This window comes from Bos indicus x Bos taurus, chromosome 3, assembly GCF_003369695.1.
Source record: "Bos indicus x Bos taurus breed Angus x Brahman F1 hybrid chromosome 3, Bos_hybrid_MaternalHap_v2.0, whole genome shotgun sequence".
Classification (NCBI taxonomy): Eukaryota; Metazoa; Chordata; class Mammalia; order Artiodactyla; family Bovidae; genus Bos; species Bos indicus x Bos taurus.
In genome coordinates, this window is record NC_040078.1 from 78205352 (window position 1) to 78229461 (window position 24110).

Genomic DNA, 24110 nt, shown 5'->3' on the forward strand with positions numbered 1-24110 from the left:
TGCAGCTCCTACCTGTGACTTTGACTGCAGTGTCAATGTTCCCTCCTAGGAGAGACCTTCCTTGACTGCCCGTCACAGAGTGGCCACTAAGTGCCTCTCTACTACAGTATCCCATTTTACGTCTCTTCATGGCACTCATTATGTGGCATTTTTCTTTTATATATTTTTTCTGCCTCTCTCCATCTCCTATCATCACCTCCTTCCCCACCAAAATATAAGCTCCCCGAAGGGCAAAGATTTTATGCTTCTTGCTTCTAGAATAGAAGCCCCAAGGCTGCAGGGACTTGGCTGATTTTGTTAACATCGATATCATTTCAGGGAAGGCAGGGCTTCCCTGGTGGCTCAGATGATAAAAGAATTTGCCTGCAATACAGGAGACTGGGGTTCGATTCCTGGGTCGGGAAGGTCCTTTGGAGGAGGACATAGCTACCACTCCAGTATTTTTTCCTGGGAAATCCGGTGACAGAGGAGCCTGGTGGGCTACAGTCCACGGGGCCGCAGAGTTGGACACAACTGAGCAACTGAGCATATTAATTAAAAATGCCTTACACAGAGTAGGGGCCTTCAATGCTTCAGTGAAAACTTGTTGAATAAAAGAATCCAAGAAAGAAAACCCTTTTCTGTTGATCAAGTTTGCATGGTGATGAAGCAGTTAAGTTTTTCTCTGAGTTGGGACAATGGCAGGCACATTGCTTTGGTCGTAAGTATAGCCTCCATTTTTAGCCTGTTGGGACCAACAAGGTCAGTGGCATGGGTGGAACTGGAAGTGTCTCCTCTGTGCTAAATATGATGCGGGTGTAGGAAGACACTGTGACGAGAGAAAGCAGCTCCTTCCTGCTCCAGGGGGGCAAGAAGGAGATGTTGTAAAGGAGGCACCGACTGCATTGAAACAAACACAGAAGATCAGATAGTGCTTCAATCCTTTAAGCTTGACAAAAGCTTTTTTGATGTGTGGCAGGTTACACTTATACTGAAATATACTCTGAAAATATTCTTTACTTGTTAACAGATGTCTTCATCAGATTGGTAAACATCAAAGATTCATCTTGGTCTTTCGTTATCTCTATCTCAAATACTACCTGCATCTTTGCTTCATTATATTCTCCCTTTAGGTAAGAATAAAGCAAAAGCATATGATCATTTACAAGTCAAGATATTTAATATTAGCATTTTGTTAGTGATTTAAAATATACAGCTTTCTGAATATGTAAAATACAACAAATATATACATATTTTAGGACAAATAGAATTTCACAGTAAAAGATACATTTTTTTTAACACTAACAGTAATGTTCATTTTGGAGCACAATGGCTTTAGTAAATGATATAAAGTAAAATAAAGAGGATTGTCCAAAAAGCCAAATAAATGAATTGTGATAAATTATATGTTGGACATTAGCAGTTTTCATAACTAGAATGATGAATGACCAAATGATTTATCATCCAAAGGGATGCTTCTGAGAAGGAAAGGGCACACTGCCCACAATTAACAAAAACCAGGATAAGCCAGGATATTTGGTCATCCTCCTCATGGGGACATCTAATGACAAAACTACTTTGGGGTTGTTTTTTTTTTTTTTTTTCAAAAGCCAAGACAAAACAAACTAGCTTGCTCAATATGCTGAACACTGGTCCTTTTTTGATTAACTGCTTTGGTACAGTAAAATTAAGGAGAAGGCAATGGCACCCCACTCCAGTACCCTTGCCTGGAAAATCCCATGGATGGAGGAGCCTCGTAGGCTATAGTCCATGGAGTCCACAAGAGTCGGACACAACTGAGAGACTTCACTTTCACTTTTCACTTTCATGCATTGGAGAAGGAAATGGCAACCCACTCCAGTGTTCTTGCCTGGAGAATCCCAGGGACGGGGGAGCCCGGTGGGCTGCTGCCTATGGGGTCGCACAGGGTCGGACACGACTGAAGCGACTTAGCAGCAGCAGCAGCACAGTAAAATTAAACTATTTAATCTGAATATAAATTATCACTGACAACTGTTAGAAGAGGAAGAGAAATTCAGTCGGTAATTGCTCAATTTTCAAATGGCTCTGATCATTAGAAAAAATTTCCCCTTGATGTAAAAATTAATCATAATAGAAAAGTCTGCTGGTTACCATTTCTCAGCTTAAAAATATGCATTTTGTGTTTTTAAGATTACCCACTTCCAATATTGACCTGGTTGGCAGAGAGCTCACCTCCAACCCCAGCCCTTATTGGCTGTGGTCATCAGGAGTCCTTTGTTGAGAGGATTCTGAGGTCACCTTAGGGCCAGCAGCAAGGCACATGGTGATGTGTTAATGGTGTTTATAGGACACATGGACTATGGGGCAGTGACAGATGTGGCAAGTATTGCCATCCCAGATTTGGAAATACACCTGTTTTTACAATAATTTTCTGACAGACATCCAATACAAAAGAAATAATTACACCTTATTGATCCTGCTTCTACCTCAATAAGTCTGAAAGTGAAGTGATGTCGCTCAGTCATGTCCGACTCTTTGCGACCCCATGGACTGTATGTAGCCTACCAGGATCCTCAGTCCTTGGGATTTTCCAGGCAAGAATACTGGAGTGGGTTGCCATTTCTGTAATTAACACATCAGCTACACCACAGAAGAACAACGTCGTCACTCTTAACTAGAATGAAGACAACCACCTCATGATTTCCACACATCACTGTTTACAACTCTCTCAGTCCAAAATCAAAACAAGGAAGGTCACATTCTTAATACCTGAATAGAAAGCAGTAGAAAAAAAAAAAACCACAGTAAATATGTAATTAATTGTTCCTCTGTTTCCATCCCTTACTTGTTTGGTTGTTTGTGGGCTATATTTTTATCTACTAAGTAATAAAATGAAAATTAAACTTGTTTTTCCTCTTGTAAGCAAATACTAATAGCTCGATTTTAAAAAACTATTTTCTGCATTTATTTCATTACCATATATTTTGCATTATTTATCCTTCATACAGAGAGATCTCTTTAGTGTCTTGCAATGAGGAAAATTTTTAAAAGATATAGTTGAAACATTTTTTAAAATATAGAAGTCTTCTCTAATATTTCTGCTGCTTTTGTGGCCATGAAGTATGTTTCATCTTTGGATCTTAATTCTCTAATTAAAAAAAATTGGGCAGAATTAAATTTGTGTTGAGAGAGAGCCCTCTTCAGATTGCAAGGCAGCTTTTGACTACACAAATCTACTTTTCTAAGAGTGAAATCCGATTGAAGTGGCTTTCCAAAATATTTTGTGGAAAGTAAGAATTAATAGATGGCAACTCTTTGTTCATGCTCCCCAAACAGGAGACAAATTCATCAGGCAGCAGAGTTTGTTCTGGAATAGTTTCATTCAGTAATGCATCTTCCAGAAGCATGGCAGTTTCCCCCTCTATTGAGTTTTGCATGTCCGGAGGACTGCATTCTCCTTGATTTAAAATGAGGTTTAATTCTTCAAGAAATAGTGTGTTGCTTAGTGAATTTGTACTTGAGACAGAAAAAGCAAAATCAGGATATTTTTTAAACCTGGCATTGTTTCCCAAGTTTAAGGAATCAGCTGGTGGTTCCAGAATTGAGGAAGCTGTTTCATCATCATTGCTGAGATGGTTTCCCCCAGGGAGAAAACTTGAAATCTGGGGTTTATACCCAGTGTTGAGATCAGGAATATAAACAACTGTAGTGTCGGTGAGTAGTGATTTCTCCAGGCTCTCTTTTCTCTCCAGGCATCCTGTATTGTTTTCTTTCTTGTAGCCCATGGGTTTTTCTTCTGGGAGAATGATTTCTATCTCTGTAATCACCGGATCAACATATAGGACCTGTTCGCTGGAATTGTTATTCATAAACTCATTTCTTTCCTAGGAAGGAAAGACACTTTTATTTTACAAAAGACATTTAAAGGAGCAAACTGGGTAAATGAGGACTAGAATTTTGCTTTCCCTCGACTTTCCTTTCCCCCTTGCTTTTCTTCATAGTGTTTCTCTTCCCATATGATTTCCTACTTTTGTCTTGTTACTCTGCTCCTTTCCAAAGGTTTGTTAAATTCTCCCAGGAAGGGATTGAGGAAAGGAGTAATAAAAATAATCCATGCTGTAAGCACATGTCTTTATTTATGAATTTTAAAGAGAAAGAAGCCTTCTGCTTGTTAACTTACATATTATCTCAGTGCCTTTTAAAATTTTGGAATATTTTGTAATATTATAGAGCTTTACTAGAAGAAAATACTTTGTTGCTTAAATAAAAGCCACCTGATGTGAAGAACTGACTCATTTGAAAGACCCTGATGCTGGGAAAGATTGAAGGCAGGAGGAGAAGGGGACAACAGAGGATGAAATGGTTGGATGGCATCATTGACTCAATGGACATGAGTTTGAGTAAACTCTGGGAGTTGGCAATGGACAGGGAGGCCTGGCGTGCTACAGTCCATGGGGTCGCAAAGTTTTGGACAGACTGAGCGACTAAACTGAACTGAAAAGGGCACAGAAAATCCTGTTTTGCTTCCATTTGAGAATAAAGTTGTGGTAAATGCTTTGGGTTGTGCCTCCAAAGGTGGGCAGCTGCTCACAATTCAGACATGTCTGTGGTGATCAGTCAGGAGGGTGGGTGAAGATAGTTTTTATTTGTATAAAAGCCTGATGACTTTTCTGGTAAGAGAAGGGCTCATGGCCTTCCACCTGATGGGTGGCTTCCTGGGGCAAGTAACTCCCACCCAACATAGTTATAAAATTATAGCTGCCCGCTATTGTGGAATGTTTGAGTCCTTCCAAAATTCATATGTTGAAGCCCTGTGATGATATTAGGAGGTCGGACCTTTGGGAGGTAATTAGGTCATGAGAATGGAGCCCTCATAAATAGGATTAGTGTTCTCATAAGAAAAGACACAAGAAAACTGATCCTCAGTCTGCCATCTGAGGATATAGCAAGAAGACAGCCGTCTGTAAGAGAGCTCTCACTAGGAACCACATCTGCTTGTGTCTTGATCTTGGACTTCCCACTTAAGCTGCCCAGTCTGTGGTATTCTATTGAGCGTCCTGAACTGACTAGACTACCACCTCTTAGTCTTTTGGCAGAAAGCAAAACCTCATCTGAAGGAAACCCTAAGGTTCATTTCTAATTCCAAGAGCTCAGGATGGGAAGGAAGCTTGGCAAAAGGAAGACCTTGAATAAAGCAGGGTGAAATATCATTAAATTTTTTTCAACTCAGCCTCCCCAGGGCCTTTGCTAGGTTTGTGTTGGGAAGGGCAGACATATAGTCATGGATCAGATGTAGTCAAAGGAACCAGATTTGCTATTGTAAACCAAGAGGAAGGGGGTGTTTTTCCCCTCTTCAGGTTGGCAGCTGAATGGAGAAGTACATAGGGGTCAGACCACAGTGAAGGACACAAAGCAAGGACTAGTCCAGAGTGAGGACACTGAAGGAAGAGGAGAATCTGATCACAGCGAGGTCAGGGACAATTGTCTGAACCACAGAGTGTTCCCAGTTCCCCAGGATAACTAGTGGGGGAACAAGACAGAGTGACTAAGTGGAATGAATATCAAGACCACAGGATTTATCAGCTGTAGTTTACTGACTGTGTACTTGCCCTTCAGCCAGTTGTTAACTACTTTATTCTATGTATGGGTTCAGTTATTCCAGACCACCCCTTCACTATGTACAACATTACCTCCTTAGAGTCAACCACGTCCACACTCTTTCCTTTAAGTATCCAGTGACAAGGATCCCTCCTCCTGTTCATGGTAGGCCTTTCCTCCTCAACCCTTCATAGTCTTGCTTGCTCAATCCTTGCCCTACCTCTGCCACCCCATACTAGTCCTTTCAAGCCCACCCAATTTAGTACAAATACAATTCTGAGTCCACACTGCTCTGTAGCTATTGTTACACATAGGTTGCATCAGTACCATCAGTACTGAGAGCATTTGACCATGTGTCAGCATAGCCCCTTTCTTACTTCTCTTCTAGTCTACACTCATCAAAAGATGTCTCCACGTCCATCCCCACTTCTTTATCTTCTATTCACTTCTAACTGAACCCTTGGATGGACCACTGGTGACCTGCTCCTTGTAATATTCCATAGGCACATTACAGTCCTTATAAGCCCTCTACAAAGTCAGCACTGAGGACTCTTGCTTCTTGACACTTTGCCCACCCCTCACAATGCTAATTTTTCACAGTGGTTTTCAAACCCTTAACAGTGTTCTCAACACTGGCTGTATAGTGGATTCACATGGGAAAATTTGAAGATGCTGACACCTGGGTCTCCCTACATCAGCCCTCCTCCCCAAAGATCCTGGTCTCCCTCAAAAGATTGTGGCCTGGGAATCAGGATTCTAAAATGCAATCAAGGCTGAGAACTGTTGCCTTAAGGACTTATCTAGGGCTCTGAAAGGAGTTGATTAGTGGGCTCACTAGATCTCCAGACAGAACCACTTTTACTTGTTTTGCAATACTTGTCTACTTCAACATCATTTGAACAGAGGGTCCCTAGGCTAAAAATAAATTTAAGCTTGAAAACTGTTGGTTGGTCAAATGAAGTCTGAGTTCCAAAATAAGGCCTCCTGTGCCCTGATCCACTCTACATGCAGTGCTTAGTCACTTCAGTCATGTCTGACTCTGTGCAACCACTCTGCATTCCCCCATTATTCCAGCCACTCCTCACATCAAATGTTTCCACAAAGCCACACCCAGCAAGCTCTTCTCACCTCTGCACCTTTGCTCATGTAGCCTCCCTATTTTGAATGTTCTCTGTCTCTCCTGAGCAATTCCTTCCCATCTCTTAATATATTTCCTCTACATTCGCATCAAGTTTGGTCTCATTTCTTTCACTATACTACGTTGCTGCATTTCAATGCTTAGATGATGTGTCTGTCCAATCAACTGAGTTTTGAGCCCCTTGACAGCCAGGCCAGAGAGCCAGAAAGTTAAGAGCACACATAGCAGATTCTTCCCTCTCCTCCATAACCAGCAGCTGCTCCTTCAAAACCTGCAAGATCCCCTATTGCCTCAGGATCTTCCCAGGACAACCTTCTATTCTTTGTTGAACTGGAGACCTGATCTACCCCTGGTGACACCATCTGCCACAGTCTCCTCACATCCATCTTCTCGAATTCCACTGGGTCTCAGGAGCAAAGTAGTATCTTCCTTGGGCTCCACCTGCTTCTCCAACTCGTGTAAAACAGAAGCCCCTTTGTGTCTCTGAGGCTCCTTCTATTTAGATTTTATTCCCTGTCCCTTCGATCTCTGGGGACACCTACCAATTGTTTGGCCACCAAGTAGCTCTGGCACCTGGCTTACAATCTTGTTCTTCACTTTTATCTTTTGAATAACATTGCTTCTCTCTTCCATCTCTCTTTTCTTCCCCTAACCCATTCTCCCATCTCTCTTAAGTATGATCTGAAATATGTACAGTTTTATTTCTGCATTTGTTTATACAGTTGTGCAAATATGCACACACATTTATTTATTTTAATGGAAATTCTACTTTAACTATTGGACTGTGCTCTTGGTCTCAGCTGCCATTTAGTTTATACTTAATGGTGTTTGATTACCTGAAGGATTTTCACAACTTTACTGTTTTCCATATTAGGAATATCTTCATAGAGCCATTTTGGTATTAGCAATAAGATTCTTCTTTTAATTCTAAAAAACAAAAAATGACACATTAAGATAAGTATCTTACTGGAGGACTGGTGCAGGCAATCATCTTGGAGATTAGGAAATAAACTAGAATAGAATACATAATAAAAGTTAAAATTTCCAATGCAGGAACTAAGATTTCCATCTCTTTAAAAGTTATATGGGAAATTGATTCAGGATCTTTTCAGATGTTCCTCTTCTCCGTATTGCTCTGCCTCCAAGGAGTCGGAACATTCCAAAGCACTCATGCTAGATTCAAGATAAGTGGGAGAACCACCCAGGAAGTGAAACTATACATGCGTTAAATATGGCAAAGCATTATAAGTGGAGACGTTAGTGTGGAAAAGTTGGTAAAACTTTAGGGATAAATGTAAAACTTTCCAAGGGGAGCATAACCATAAAGAAATATTAAAGAAGAGAATGTCATATAGGAAAACTATAATATTTGTGCTCCTCTAATTGTAATGATTCTAAATAAGGTTGAGAGAGAGTGGTAGCCACAAACTTCTCTTATGTGGTCAGAGTAGGAGCCTGGAGAAATTGTCTTTCAGTTGTATGGCACAGAGAGAACACCAGTTTTTACTTCACTTGTGTACTTATTAAGGATCTCTGGGGTTGTGTGACAGAAAGAAGAGGGAGAAGCTATGAACACCCCACTTTTCCTCCGAAGCTACCCCTTGGCACTGCCACTGTGTTGAAAGCACTTTCTACATTTGTGTAAACACTGATTTGAGCAAAGAGGTTGTCTTGGGTGTTTAGGTTGGGAGCTTAGAAAAGACTACAGTGAGCTCTGGCACATTATTACATGTTAACAATGCACCACACAATCAGGCTTGCTTATCTGCTTATGCAGCTTCTGTAAGATCTTCAACTAATTAACAATCAAAATGGCTGCACAGACTTTGCTAGCTCAACTTGACCTTGAATTGTAGCATAAAACTAGTTTCTTTACATATATTTATACAATGTTTTATGGTTCAGTTTCTTTTACTATTTCATATTCCTTTAGCATACCTAAAATTAGAACAAATTGGTAAATTCATGATACTGTAGTAAAGTTTTTATACAGAATACTGATACAGTGAGAAAAAAATATTCATTCAATATCACGATAATCCAAGTCATGCCCCAACCAGTAACGCTGGAGAAGCTGAAGTTGAATGGTTGTATAAAGACCTACAAGGCCTTCTAGAACTAATACCCCCAAAAGATGTCCTTTTCATTATAGGGGACTGGAATGCAAAAGTAAGAAGTCAAGAAACACCTGGAGTAACAGGCAAATTTGGCCTTGGAGTACAGAATGAAGCAGGGCAAAGGCTAATAGCATTCTGCCAAGAGAATGAACTGGTCCTAGCAAACACCCTCTTCCAACAACTCAAGAGAAGACTCTACATATGGACATCATCAGATGGTCGACACCAAAATCAGATTGATTATATTCTTTGCAGCCAAAGATGGAGAAGCTCTATACAGTCAGCAAAAACAAGACTGGGAGGTGACTGTGGCTCAGATCATGAACTCCTTATTGCCAAATTCAGACTGAAATTGAAGAAAGTGGGGAAAACCACTAGACTGTTCAGGTATGACCTAAATCAAATCCCTTATGACTATACAGTGGAAATGAGAAATAGATTTAAGGGACTAGATCTGATGGACAGAGTGCCTGATGAACTATGGATGGAGGTTCATGACATTGTACAGGAGACAGGAATCAAGACCATCCCCAAGAAAAAGAAATGCAAAAAGGCAAAATGGCTGTCTGGGGAGGCCTTTCAAATAGCTGTGAAAAGAAGAGAAGTGAAAAGCAAAGGAGAAAAGGAAAGATATTCCCATTTGAATGCAGAGTTCAAAGAATAGCAAGGAGAGATAAGAAAGCCTTCCTCGGCAATCAATGCAAAGAAATAGAGGAAAACAATAGAACGGGAAAGACTAGAAATCTCTTCAAGAAAATTAAAGATACCAAGGGAACATTTCATGCAAAGATGGGCTCAATAAAGGACAGATGGTATGGACCTAACAGAAGCAGAAGATATTAAGAAGAGGTGGCAAGAATACACAGAAGAACTGTACAAAAAAGATCTTCATGACCCAGATAATCATGATGGTGTGATCACTCACACTCACCTAGAGCCAGACATCCTGGAATGTGAAGTCAAGTGGGCCTTAGGAAACATCACTATGAACAAAGCTAGTGGAGATGATGGAATTCCAGTTGAGCTATTTCAAATCCTGAAAGATGATGCTATGAAAGTGCTGCACTCAATATGTCAGCAAATTTGGAAACCTCAACAGTGGCCACAGGACTGGAAAAGGTTTTCATTCCAATCCCAAAGAAAGGCAATGCCAAAGAATATGCAAACTACTGCACAATTGCACTCATCTCACACGCTAGTAAAGTAATGCTCAAAATTCACCAAGCCAGGCTTCAGCGATATATGAACCATGAAGTTCCAGATGTTCAAGCTGGCTTTAGAAAAGGCAGAGGAACCAGAGATCAAATTGCCAACATCTGCTGGATCATCAAAAAAGCAAGAGAGTTCCAGAAAAACATCTATTTCTGCTTTATTGACTATGCCAAAGCCTTTGACTGTGTGGATCACAATAAACTGTGGAAAATTCTGAAAGAGATGGGAATCCCAGACCACCTGACCTGCCTCTTGAGAAATCTGTATGCAGGTCAGGAAGCAACAGTTAGAACTGGACATAGAACAATAGACTGGTTCCAAATAGGAAAAGGAGTTCGTCAAGGCTGTATATTGTCACCCTGCTTATTTAACTTAGATGCACAATACATCATGAGAAATGCTGAGCTGGAGAAAGCACCAGCTGGAATCAAGATTTCTGGGATAAATATCAATAACCTCACATATGCAGATGACACCACCCTTATGGCAGAAAGTGAAGAAGAACTAAAGAGCCTCTTGATGAAAGAAAGTGAAAATGGAGAGTGAAAAAGTTGGCTTAAAGCTCAACATTCAGAAAATGAAGATCATGGCATCCTTGTCCCATCACTTCATGGCAAATAGATGGGGAAACAATGGAAACAGTGGCTGACTTTATTTTTCTGGGCTCCAAAATCACTGCAGATGATGACTGCAGCCATGAAATTAAAAGACACTTACTCCTTGGAAGAAAAGTTATGACTAACCTAGATAGCATATTCAAAAGCAGAGACATTACTTTGCCAACAAAGGTCTGTCTAGTCAAGGGTGTGGTTTTTCCAGTGGTCATGTATGGATGTGAGAGTTGGACTATAAAGAAAGCTGAGCACCAAAAAATTGATGCTTTTGAACTGTGGTGTTGGAGTAGACTCTTGAGAGTCCCTTAGACTGCAAGGAGATCCAACCAGTCCATGCTAAAGGAAATCAGTCCTGAATGTTCATTGGAAGGTCTGATGTTGAAGCTGAAACTCCAGTACTTTGGCCACCTGATGCGAAGAGCTGACTTATTTGAAAAGACCATGATGCTGGGAAAGATTGAAGGCAGGAGGAGAAGGGGATGACAGAGGATGAGATGGTTGGATGGCATCATTGACTCAATGGACATGAGTTTGATAAACTCTGGAAGTTGATGATGGACAGGGAGGCCTGGCGTGCTGCAGTGCATGGGGTTGCAAATAGTTGGACACCACTGAGTGACTGAACTGAACTGAACTGAAGGATAATGGGCAAATGGGGCTGCTAAATGGGGCTGAACTGAAGGAGAATGTGCAATGAGGCTGCTAAAACACTAACAAAATTGGTTCAAAGTGATGAATTCAGACACTGCCACACTTTTCTTCAGACTGACTCGGGATTTATTTGGGTAGAACTTGAATCAGTTTACAGCTTAACTACTGTGAAGAATCCAGGCACAGTAGACAGACTTGAGGCACATTGAGAAGACTGCATAGGGACAGAAAGAACATGGGCTGAGATGTCAGCTGCCTTTGGACTCCTGGCTTAGTGTTTGGTGACCTTGGTTTGAGCACTTACCCTCTCTACACTTCATCTAAATCATCTGTAAAATAGGTCACTCAGCTTTTCTGGCAGGGTTGTTGCAAGGATTAAATGAATGATATTTGTAAAGAGTTTGGCATGGATAGATTCCCTGATGCTCAGTTGGTAAAGAATCCACCTGCAATGCAGGAGACCCCAGTCTGATTCCTGGGTGGGGAAGATCCCCTGGAGAAGGGATAGGCTACCCACTCCAGTATTTTTGGGTTTCTTTTGTGGCTCAGCTGGTAAAGAACCTGCCTGCAATGCAGAAGACCTGTGTTTGATCTGTGGGTTGTGAAGATCCCCTAAAGAAGGGAAAGGCTACCCACTCCAATATTCTGGCCTGGAGAATTTCATGGACTGTATAGTCCATGGGGTCCCAAAGAGTTGGACACAACTGAGCGACTTTCACTTTCACTTTTTGGCATGGATGCATACTCGTTAAATACTGTTCCTTTTATTTTGCCTTTTTCTCAGGAAAAGTGTTGATGAATTTTTAAAATAAATCACATAGTTGACTACATTTTGATGGTACAAATATATGTTCTAAATGAGAAAACAAATTCAACAAAAACCTACCCAGTTCGAAGCGATCTGTTAAATATCCCAATCAAAGATAGAACTGACAGCATAACAGCAAAGAAGACCATTCCCAATAAAAGTCCAATGTCTTGTTTCCTGTTGTCTGAAAGGAAAGAAAAATAATTTTAGCTATAATTTCCATCTTGGCTACGTGATGTGAAGAACTGACTCATTGGAAAAGACCCTGATGTTAGGCAAGATTGAAGGCAGGCGGAGAAGGGGGTGACAGAGGATAAGAAGGCTGGATGGCATCATTGACTTAATGGACATGAGTTTGAGTAGACTCCTGGAGATGGTGAGGGATAGGGAGGCCTGGAATGCTGCAGTCCATGGGGTCACAAAGAGTTGGACACGATGGAAAAACAACATGTGATACCAGAATCACTGTTCTCTCTATTCTGCTCCAAGTGAAGGTCATTAATCTCAAAGGAAACAGGAAGAAGAAATAAAATTAACCTTTACCTCGGGCTGTAAAGTGACTGCCATTCCAAACTGCACAACAGTATCTTTTGTTTGAGAAGACTGGGTTGCACGGATCTGAGGTCAGTGGGTTTCTGGAATTGAGTCTCTGGCAAATGTGGTCAGTGTTAGACATTTTTTATGAGCTTGTGCTTGCATATTTTATATTTAAAAAAGTGTAGTGATGAACCTCATTTGGTTTGTCTGACACAAGTGAGAATTCCCAATTGCTTGTGACAGAGGCTAAAGCTGGCCACAATCACAACTGAGGTTTTTTTTGGTTTGTTTAACCTTTTGTACAAGACAGAAGTTATGTACAGTTTGTCACCATTCTTCAAAGTTTACTGTTCATGAATTTCTTCCTGCTGAAAAAGGGCACTCTACTGAGAGCAATATACAAGAGAGAAATTCAAATTGTCATATATTTTGCACTGATATTTTATTTTAGAAACAAGGCTTATTTTGAATTTTGAAGTAGAATTAATCACCTGAAATCTTTAAATAAAAAATATATTCAACATGTATTACCTGCCAGGCCCGTCACATTTTCTCGCTGCTGCTGCTGCTGCTAAGTCGCTTCAGTTGTGTCCGACCCTGTGCGACCCCATAGACGGCAGCCCACCAGGCTCCCCCGTCCCTGGAATTCCCCAGGCAAGAACACGGGAGTGGGTTGCCATTTCCTTCTCCAATGCATGAAAGTGAAAAGTGAAAGGGGAGTCGCTCAGTCATGTCCGACTTTTAGTGACTCCATGGACTGCAGCCTACCAGGCTCCTCTGTCCATGGGATTTTCCAGGCAAGAGTACTGGAGTGGGGTGCTATTGCCTTCTCCACATTTTCTCCCTGGTACATGAAAAACCTTATTTTCTGTTTTCAAAAGTAGACTGTAATTGAGACATGATTTGTCACATGGGACATCTAAGCCATGCTGTGTATTGTCTCCTTCATCCTCCTTCCTCCCTTTGACAAACGTTTATCAGATATTTACTACATGACAGGCACTGAATCAGCCCTACCCTAGTTATTTCCCAGCTGCACCTAACACACACTTGGGGGTCTCCAGGCTGTCCAGCCCCTCTCCTAAAGCCAGCTGGTGGGCTGGGGTCAATGTGGCTTAGTTCACTCCTAGTCCCTGTGGGGTATGGAGTTAGTGTTTTCCTAGGAATAAAATACTAGTGCTGAGAATTTCAAGCCACTAATGGGAGGACTGACTGCCAGACATTAGAGCCTAGAAGATGATGGAGAATCCTAAGTTAACATGGGATCAGGTAAAGGGGTGTGAGGAGTAGAGCAGAGTGACCAAAAGTACAAGCCGAGATACCTGGGTTCCAATTAGATACTGCCATTTATCAGCTCTGGAACCTCAGAGCATAATAATGAACTTGCCAAAGCTCAAGTTTCCTCTTCTGTAAAATGATGTCTACCTAATAGAGCAGCCATGAGTTCCTAGCCTCCACAGTTCCCACAGCAATACCAAGGTGCTGGTCTGTGTAAGCATCTGTAATTAGGGATCTTTACGGAACCTAAGCACTTGGCTCATACTTGATTCACATAATACAAAATTTAGAGTACCCTTACATTGCTTGGTCTTTATAACGCTTACTGCCACCTTACTTTTCTTGTTTTGTTTGTTGTTTACCTCCTCCCAACACACATTCATCTATCTAGACAAGAAACTTCATGAAGACGGGCTTTGTTCATTTTTTTCACTGCCTATTCCCCAATATTCAAAATAGTGACTTAGAATATGTGCCTGGCAACACAGAATGTTTTTTAATAAATAAATAAAAATCCAAAGAACATCAGTATTGTCTGCAAAAGTTTTTATACTGTTCCTGCCATATTTCTGTGCAAGGAAATAAATGTTCCACAACCTGATCTCATATCTTTTTATGCCTAAAACATTTTGATATGCTTATCAATGGAGAATATCTAGTCATACTAACAAATAAAATGGCAGCTGGTTTGTGTAAGAGAAGGAGCACAATAGACTTTAGGATTTGGAAAATCAGATTTGAATTTTAGTTCAAATAAGTTCCTCAATGTCTCTGAGTTCCAGTTTTCCCATCTGTAAAATAGACTCATAACACTTACCTCAAGAAGTTATTTTGAAGATTGAAAAAGATGAAGTACATGAAACTTTTAGCACAAGGTAAACACTTAAATAATGATATTTTTTAGGAAGAATTTTTGAGGTCTTGAGCCCCAGCACCAACTGAAATGAACATGTTTTTAACCCAGAGCAAAAGCTGGCAGAATCTACTTAAAACACTCCTTAAAATCAATTTTAAGCAGATTTTTGTTGGTTATTTTCCAGTGTAAATCATGTGGCATATCTTACTATCAAGAACTTATGCCTAACGTGATTTTTCAGTATGGAGCATTTAAATGAATGATTGCTAAGACTACTCAACAAACCTAAGCAGTATTTTCTTACCAGAAGTAAGGTGTTTTTTAAAGATGGAAGCAATTAGAAGTCCAGAATTCTGAGTATCATGTTGGAATGATTTCATTGTGACCTGAGGAACTTAAACAAAAAGAAAATAGTATAAGCTTTTCATTCTTTGCACTCAGGTTACCCAGTTTCCTAAGAGAGTTTTTTTACTTGTTTGGAGATGAATAAAGTAAACCACTAACTTTAATAGACTGCAAAGATGGAGTAAAAGCCTTCTGTATGTGTGTCTTTTCCTCTTTTTATTAAATTGGATAAATCCCAAAGGAGGAAACATACAAAGGACGATACCTGGAGTTTGTAAGACTTCAAGATGTGTCCACTAATTTCATGAGACTTCTAGGCAACAAATACCAAGGAGCTTTATTTCATTCACTGAGCCAGAAGAAAATGCACAACCGGTCTCTACTTGATTCCTTCCAATAGGTGATGCAATAAGGTTTAGGTTTCCTTAAGCGCCTCCAAGATGTGACACTTTTGCCTTCGCATGATCTTCAAGATGCTCTTGGCAAACAGCATCTTGGCTCCATATAAGAAGCCCAGTTTTGATTAGCAGACACTTTGAAGTTATAACATAAGGGTGGAATGCCATTAATGACTTCCCTCTGCTCCTTCCCTGCTGGCAAGGATCCTGGCCAGCCCTGTCTACTCATAAAGGCTCTCAGAACACTGCTAATGAAAGCTTCTGACCAGGGTGGGGTCATCTAGCTTTCTTGATAGCTAACTCATTTTCAGTCTGAACTCAAGAGTCCTGGAGCTTCCTCACCCACCTCCTCCCTCTTGATAATTAAAAGCTTCCAGAGGTGATTTCAAGGACACGATTCTCCCAGTTGATGGAAGATGTTCCTTAAAGTGGTTCTAAGCTCTGGATCCCCAATAGGGCCGCAAACCCTGTGTATTCAGTCATTCTGATTTTAGTGTTCAAATTCTTCTTTTAAAAGAATTACAGTGGGGGTCAGGGAGAGATCACAACTTGAGATGTCCTTAACTGCTACAGGGATATTACAGGCTTTTATAACAAGCTATGTGGCTGGGGCAACTCTTTTTGACAAAAATATCACAGAGTTCCGATAAAAAAGGTCCCTATGGGTCTTTGGAAATGATTATAAAAGGCTGATCTGGTTGCAAACACAGGCTCAACTGTAGAGGAGTTTTCTGAGAACCATGGGTAGGGAATTTTAGGAGATGAAAACATCAGAAAAGCCAAAAGTTCTTTCTTGTGTTTTTATCTTGCTTCTCCACAGCAAGAGGGAAATGTTTCACTCTGAACTGTGCATGCTGCATGCTCAGTTGCTTCCGTCGTGTCTGACTCTGTGCGACCCTATGGACTGTAGTCCACCAGGCTCCTGTGTCCATGGGATTCTCCAGGCAAGAATACTGGAGTAGATTGAAGTGTCCTCCTCCAGGTGATCTTCCCGACCCAGGGATCAAACTATCGTCTTTTATGTCTCCTGGGTTCTTTACCACTAGTGCCACTTGGGAAGCCCTACTCTGAATTGTGACAAATCAGAAACTCTTTCTGGCTCCTTGGTGCTTCTGTAAATCTCTTTTTTCCCCTGAGTGTGTGGTTCCATCACCAGTGGCCAACAGCCAAGATTATTCATCTAATTTTAAGAAAAATATTACATTAAAATGTAATACAGGTTTATAGCATATGTTGCTGGATTATTTTGTTCTCACTTTTATTATTTTTGAATTAGCATTTTATTTAAAAATAATATACAATGTTGCTAGCTTTTAAACACAGGTTAATATAATTCTGTTGCATAAACTGCAGGTGGTTATTTGGCAATGAAACATCAGTTATTAATTTGCATCACATAAAAATAATTTTCATATCAGACTAGGGTTTTATTAGCCCTAATAGAGAAGAAACATAATCTTCCTTTAGAGTCTTTTGTTATCATAATTTCAAATTGACCAGGTTGGAGTAATGAAGCCATTTAAAAAATGTGCTTAATTGTGAGAAGGTGATTTCATAAAGAATCATGTATCTGAAGTAAGACAATTTATAAGCAAAATTGTCAGAGAAGAAATCAAGTCAATGATAAATTTTTAAGCATGGGACTAAAATGAAGCCATGTAGACTATATATTCTTCACAGCATACTGCCACCAAGTGGCTAGGTCATTTTTTTTTAATCACACATAATATTTTTCATTATAAAATCAATAACTGTAAAAAGAGAAAATAATTTTAAAAGAAAAATAAAAGGGAAAAAAAGTCCTAACCCTTAATCCAGCTTCCATGACTAAAACATTGTTTATATCAACTCTGATGATCAGTGTATTGCCTAAAACGCTAGAAAAAAATCTCACAGTATTTTTGTTATTTGTTTAATGTCTGTGGTATTGTCTGTAAAGAGACAATTCTGTCTCTGCAGCAGAATATTAAATTATGCTTATTACTCTCACAGTACATATTTGAGTATACTCAGAAACCCCAAATCATCTCTAATTTGGTAAAAATTTTTATATAATTTATACACACTGACATTGGACACTAGAGTTAGTCTTAACAGAAGGGAACGTGTTTATAGGGAGTTGAGAATTTTTTTTAAAAAAGATGTAGTTTCTTATTCTTGGACAAAACTGGAAGCAAAACTGCATTCTTTGGCCCGCTGAATACCAGCTTAATTTAATCAGATCTACTCAAAAGGAATTAACTTTTGCAATAATGTATTCCATCTGTGTCTTACGGATAATGTCAAACCAGTCTCCTCAGCCTTTGCCTCCACGTCTACCATGGGGCAAAATGTGTTTTGTTATTCTTTTAAAGTGATGATTTATTGAGTACTAATTACGTTCCAGATAATGCACTAGACTTTACATGCTTTCTCTCATTTAATCCTTACAACAACCCAATCAGGTAGATAATACTGTTGTTCTCATTTAAAGACGAAGCAACAAAGGCATAATAAGGATAAATGACATGTGCAAAGTCACCTAGGCAGAGATCCAAGAGTAAAAATTCCTACCTGGTTCTGGCATGTGATTTACGCTGGTCGCTGGCCCCATTAATTAACAATCTCACCTTCTATCAGGATGGCTGCAGGTGGGGCAGCTCAGCCAGCCCAGCAAGCAGAGCTCCCTGCTGAGACTTAGCCGTTGTCCCTGGGGGCTGGCCAGTGTGCTAGAGCTGCCTGGCCTTGTAGGGCTCAGGACCCACCTCAATGGCCTGTGTTTGGACTAACCCACTGAGCACTGATTCTTAGACTCTTCCAGCCTAGAGTTATTTTCTTCTGAACACCAACTATTTTATACAAGCTACGGTGGCTCAGAAAGTAAAGAATCTACCTGCAATGCAGGAGACCCAGGTTCAATTCCTGCGTCAGGAAGATCCCCTGGAGAAGGGAATGGCCTCCAGCATTCTTGCCTAGAAAATTCCATGGACTGGGGAGCCTGGAGACCTACAGTCTACATGGTTGCAAAGAGTCAGACACGACTGAACAAGTAACACACACACATGCTAACTACAAGATGCTTGAAAAACATAGAAGAGTATGAAAAAGAAAATACAATTTTGTATTTGTTCAAAAACTAGAAACAATCATTTTTTTTATATTTGTTAACAGTCTTTGGTGTATGTCTATGCCCTAGTGGAGATTATGCTCTTTACTAAATGTTGTGTCTAGGTTTTTTTATTCAATACTACATCATGAACATTTAAAAGTTTTATTAAAACTTGTTCACAGTCATCATAGTACTGGCAATTAAATATTTCATCATGTTTGTACTGTGTTGATTCTATCACTCTCCCATTGAGAAACTGTATAGCTTGGTGATTTCAAATAACAGCTTTGGATTTAGATGAAACTGTTCAAATCTTTGCCAACAAAGGTCCGTCTAGTCAAGGCTATGTTTTTTCCTGTGGTCATGTATGGATGTGAGAGTTGGACTGTGAAGAAGGCTGAGCACCAAAGAATTGATGCTTTTGAACTGTGGTGTTGGAGAAGACTCTTGAGAGTCCCTTGGACTGCAAGGAGATCCAACCAGTCCATTCTGAAGGAGGTCAGCCCTGGGATTTCTTTGGAAGGAATGATGCTAAAGCTGAAACTCCAATACTTTGGCCACCTCATGTGAAGAGTTGACTCATTGGAAAAGACTCTGATGCTGGGAGGGATTGGGGGCAGGAGGAGAAGGGGACGACAGAGGATGAGATGGCTGGATGGCATCACTGACTCGATGGACGTGAGTCTGGGTGAGCTCCGGGAGTTGGTGATGGACAGGGAGGCCTGGCGTGCTGCGATTCATGGGGTCGCAAAGAGTCAGACATGACTGAGCGACTGAACTGACTGACTGACTGTTCAAATCCTGGCTCTATCACCTGGAGTTGCATGGCCCTGGGCAAATTACTTAACTGCTTTGTGACTCTGTTTCTTCATTTGTCAAATTGGATAATAATAATAATGCTTCATTGTGAGGTTTGATGAGATAGTTCATACAAAGTGCTTAGTACCATGGCTTATACAAATTAAAAGCTTAGTAAGCATTAGCTATTGCTATTATTGGACTTTTAGATTATTTCCAAATTCTTATTTTATAATTAGCTTTTAAATAAATTTTATGCATCAGACTTCTTTTCATATCTCTACTTATTTCCTAAGGCTAGATTTCTAAAAGTGGAATTGTTAGGCCAAAGGGCAGAGATATTTTTAAGACACCTTTATTTTTGTCCTTGCCAGTCTTGGTGTTAGAGCCACACTAACCAAGACCTGCATCTTAGAGCTTTGACCAGAGCTGACACAGGGCCCTTTCTAGACCTTTCCTTCTGAAGTTTCTAGGTATTTTAGAAAGAGAAGTCATACTAAAGGTGTGTTTTTCAAGTTAGTGAAGGTTTTTTTCCTGTCTTGTCTGTCTTAAAACATAAGCATCTCCTTTTGATTTATTTCTTTTTATTCTCCTTATTCTAATAATCTCAACTGTTTCACAGCATTTACATGCTATCTTCCTAGGCTAGTTTAGTTTTATGGTTGGAATTCAACATTATTTGGGCCAAGGGTAAAGATCTGACTATAGTCCATGTCAGATGGCAAAGCAAAAGACAGTAGGCAGAACTATCAAATAGTCACCAGAAGCTCTGGGCAGAGAAAAGGATACGTCAGAATAAACTCTTTACCACGCCTTGAAAAACAAGTCGAACAATGAATCATTTCATGAGTTACCATGTCATCCTCGTATATTAAGGACAGGAGGTCGTGCCTAGACATATTCAAGGGATTATCGTCATGCTTATATTCCTTACAGTTGAGGGAGAAGAAGGTAAGAAATCTGGGTATGGCAGTCATATCACTAAAGAGAAAGAATAAGAGAAGGAAAAGGTTAAAAAAAAAAAAAAAACGGCAGCCACCCAGACATTTTCTTGAGTGACATGGATCTCACAGAGGTGAGGATCTGATATCAAAGTGTAGCAAACTCTAGGCACGAGCATGGGCAGCTTCCAATTTTACCTAGTGGTTCAGGATTTTTCAAAGGTGCAGCCTGGCTATCAAGCCCAGCATGTACCTGTTCCTTAGTCTGAACAGTCTAGTGGACATTTGCCATTTTTCAGTTGCCCAGCTGCAGGACCTACTTCTTTGTGGGCATCCTAGAGGAGGTAGGAGGCAGGTAGGGTTTCCTACTGTGGTAGCCTCAGTGGAGCAGAGAAACCTTCTCCCTACCCCATCCCACCCGCTCCCCAGCCAACAAGTGGCTGCAAGCAGATGACCTAAGCCTCACTCATCAGATACCCTTCTCCCCAACTCACACGTGGCTCCAGGAAATCACTTAGAATCCGATACAGATGCAGCAGCTATATCCAGAGTCTGGTGACAGCAGCAGCAGTGGAGTGTCTGGGGCTCAGGGAAGCAGTGGCAGGGAGCACAGTGCCCAGTGCAGAATCCTCACAGGAGTCTTCCCCGGCTGAGATTTTGGCTGGGCTTCTGGCTGCCCCCATCCCTTGGATCCTATCTGTGACCATTTTACCAGCCTTTCTACTACTTTCCAGCTGTCATTCCAATAATTAATTCCTTTTCTGCTTCAGAAAACCAGATTTTATTTCTTTTGCTTACACCCAATCACAATGAAAAATGCTATAGTGGGTAAACATTGCAATTTTTGGTAGTGGGTGGTTAGGTGAGGAGACATGGTAGGACAAATATCGACCCCACAAAGATGTCCATGCTCCAATCCCTGGAATTTGTGGATAGATTACTTTATATGGCAAAAGGGATTTGAGATGGGGAGATTATCCTATATTCAGGAGTGAAATTTCAAGGGTCTTTATAAGGAGACAGGAGGGTCAGAGTCCGAGAAAGAGATTGGCAGATGCTATGCCTCTGATTTTGACGATGAAAAATGGGGCTGCAAGCCAAGAAATGCAGACAGCCTCTAGAATCTGGAAAAGGCACTGAAACTGACTCTGAGTGCCTTCAGAAGGAGCATAGTCCTGCCAATACCTTGGTTTTGGTGCAGTGATGCTTATTTTGGATTACTCACCTTCAAAACTACTAGAAAACACATTAGTATTGTTTTAAGTTACTGAGTTTATTCTAACTTCTAATAGAAGTGATAGGAAACTAACACAGGAGAGTAAGACTTCCTCATGGAGAAGCATAATCTTTATTCTCTATTATTTGATTGTAGACCTCAGAGAGATTGTGAAACTCTTATGGATTGTTCTTTATTCTACAAAACCCTCGTGGTTTACTAGGGACAGGATCCAAAGAAGATTAAATCCAGATGAAGGATCTAAAATCATCAGTATTTCAAAAAACCCCACTCCAGTACTTTTGACTGGAAAATCCCATGGATGGAGGAGCCTGGTAGGCTGCAGTCCGTGGGGTTGCTAGAGTTGGACACGACTGAGTGACTTCACTTTCACTTTTCATTTTCATGCATTGGAGAAGGAAATGGCAACCCACTCCAGTGTTCTTGCCTGGAGAATCCCAGGGACAGGGAAGCCTGGTGGGCTGCCGTCTATGGGGTCGCACAGAGTCAGACACGACTGAAGCGACTTAGCAGCAGCATACATATTTAACCCAGTTTAGTAACCACAAACCTACAAATTTATAATCCATCTTAATATGAATGAATCAGAAATCTCTTAATTACAAATAACAGAATTTTTGCAAAGTACACTCTGTGTGCCACTTCTAATTTGCATTATATTTATTATCACCTATATTTGGTTCCATTGGTATAACATTTGTTTTTTCTTTTTGAGCCACTAAAATCCTGAAAAATTAATGAGAATCTTTGAGTCACTGGTAATACAACCAATGGTATTTTGTGAGAACAAAGTACAATGTGGTTTAATATCTTGCTTATACTTGCCTTCCTCTGGAGAACCTCCAAAAAACAAACAAACAAAAAAGACTATGATTTCTCTGGGAATCTTTTCTACTGCCAAGTTGTAATTCAAGCAAGTTAATTAGTCATTGTGAAAGGTAACTGCCCTTCCCTCAGGCCCCTAACTTGTCATTAAAGGGATTAGAGGGCCTGTACCTTTTCTTCATGACAAAAGGATCTGTATTACAACACAACTGAAAAACATTCCTGCCTGGAAGTGCTCTTCTCACATTTTTTCACATCAGTAGGAGTGAAATTAGGAAATTCATGTTCAGATTTTCAGTGTCGGTTTTCTGCGCCCACAAACTATCTTTTCCCTTTTGGTGCTATTTCTGCACTGCTTAATGACTCCAGGAATTGTTGCAGTGACTATCCAGGTTGGTGGTCTAGAAGCTCCAGTTTCAGCAGCCTCTGGAAGTTTTCAGCGCCTCTGCTGAAACCTCATATCCAGAGGCAGAGAGAGTCTAGGCCGAGGGGGTAATTTGGAACATGATGGTTCACTGGAGCCATGGTCCTGCATCCTATACTTCTTGAGATCCTGGGGTGCTCAGGGACTGAGGAAGTGGTGGGCAGGAGGAAAAGGAGGCAGAGGTGGAACCATAATACTAGAGAGAATGGCCTGAGATTCTCATGTATCCACCCTTTTTTGCCCCCCAAAACCATGTTACTAAGGCAATGGCTTGGGCAAGTAGTTCTGACCCTTTTTGTCCACACACTTCTCCCTCTTACAGGGTGTATCCAACCTCCAGAACACTGGTTTTTACACTTGATAGATGCTGCAGAAATACCACTTGATAGATGCTGCAGAAATACCACTTGATAGATGCTGCAGAAATACCACTTGATAGATGCTGAGGAATTGTATTTTTAACTGGTACCCAAGCATTTCTAATGCAGATGATGATCCTCGGAGAAGCACTGCTTTCAAGACATTTACTGAACCAAGTTCCAGCTGGAAAAACACACTGTGAATTTCCCTGTGGTGCCTTGTCTCGGGCAAGGTCACCTTTTCCTCCTGTACTTTGTCCTTGTCTCTAACTGCCCTATCCTATCCCAAGGTTCCTATGGATTCATTCTCATCACTCTAACACAAACCTGCTTCCACATCTGGTATTCATGCCAAAGTGGAAACAGTTGATAGCATCTTATGGCTCCCTCTTCTCTCATGTATTTGCATTTCATAACAAACATTAAAAGAATTAAAAGAAGCTCCGTTGGCATATTAGCTAATGTATAGAGGAGGATTTGGTTAGGTGATCCAGAGAAGGCTGACAAGGGACCCTCTGAGGTCTCTTAGGAAGGAAACCAGCAGAACTACAGGGTGAGTGCTGGAATCCTGAAGCCTGCCTCATTCCCAGATCTACCATTTACCAGCTTTATAATGTTCAGCAAACTTCTTAATCTCCTTGAGCCTCATCCTCCTCTGTACAATTGGAATAACAGTTTTATAGGGCTGCGGTGATGAGTAAAATTCTTATCACAGTGCCCGACACATAATAAGCATCCAATAAATGTTAGCTGTATTATGTATTATCCTGAAGTCACCTGGATTCAGCCACTGAATTAGCCTCTTGTTATTATACCAGGATAGAAACATAGTAGTCTCTAATACAGGGAAATTTGTCCCATAAAGTCTGAAAGTATATTCTGAGGTTGATTTATTTTTTCTTTTTTAGTCCCCTCTTATGATTAT

General features: G+C 40.6%; 1 protein-coding gene across 1 annotated transcript in view; it reads right to left on the reverse strand.

The window, feature by feature from the left end:
* Window positions 1-1892: 1892 nt before the first annotated feature.
* IL23R (interleukin 23 receptor) overlaps window positions 1893-24110 on the reverse strand; it is a 75991-nt gene continuing 53773 nt past the window's right edge. Inside the window, exons 8-11 of the mRNA XM_027536949.1 lie at window positions 15075-15164; window positions 12178-12283; window positions 7534-7624; window positions 1893-3845 (exon numbers count right to left, since the gene is read on the reverse strand). Of these exons, the coding sequence (XP_027392750.1) occupies window positions 3195-3845; window positions 7534-7624; window positions 12178-12283; window positions 15075-15164 (938 nt within the window). The 3' untranslated portion in view covers window positions 1893-3194. The remainder of the gene's footprint in view (window positions 3846-7533; window positions 7625-12177; window positions 12284-15074; window positions 15165-24110) is intronic.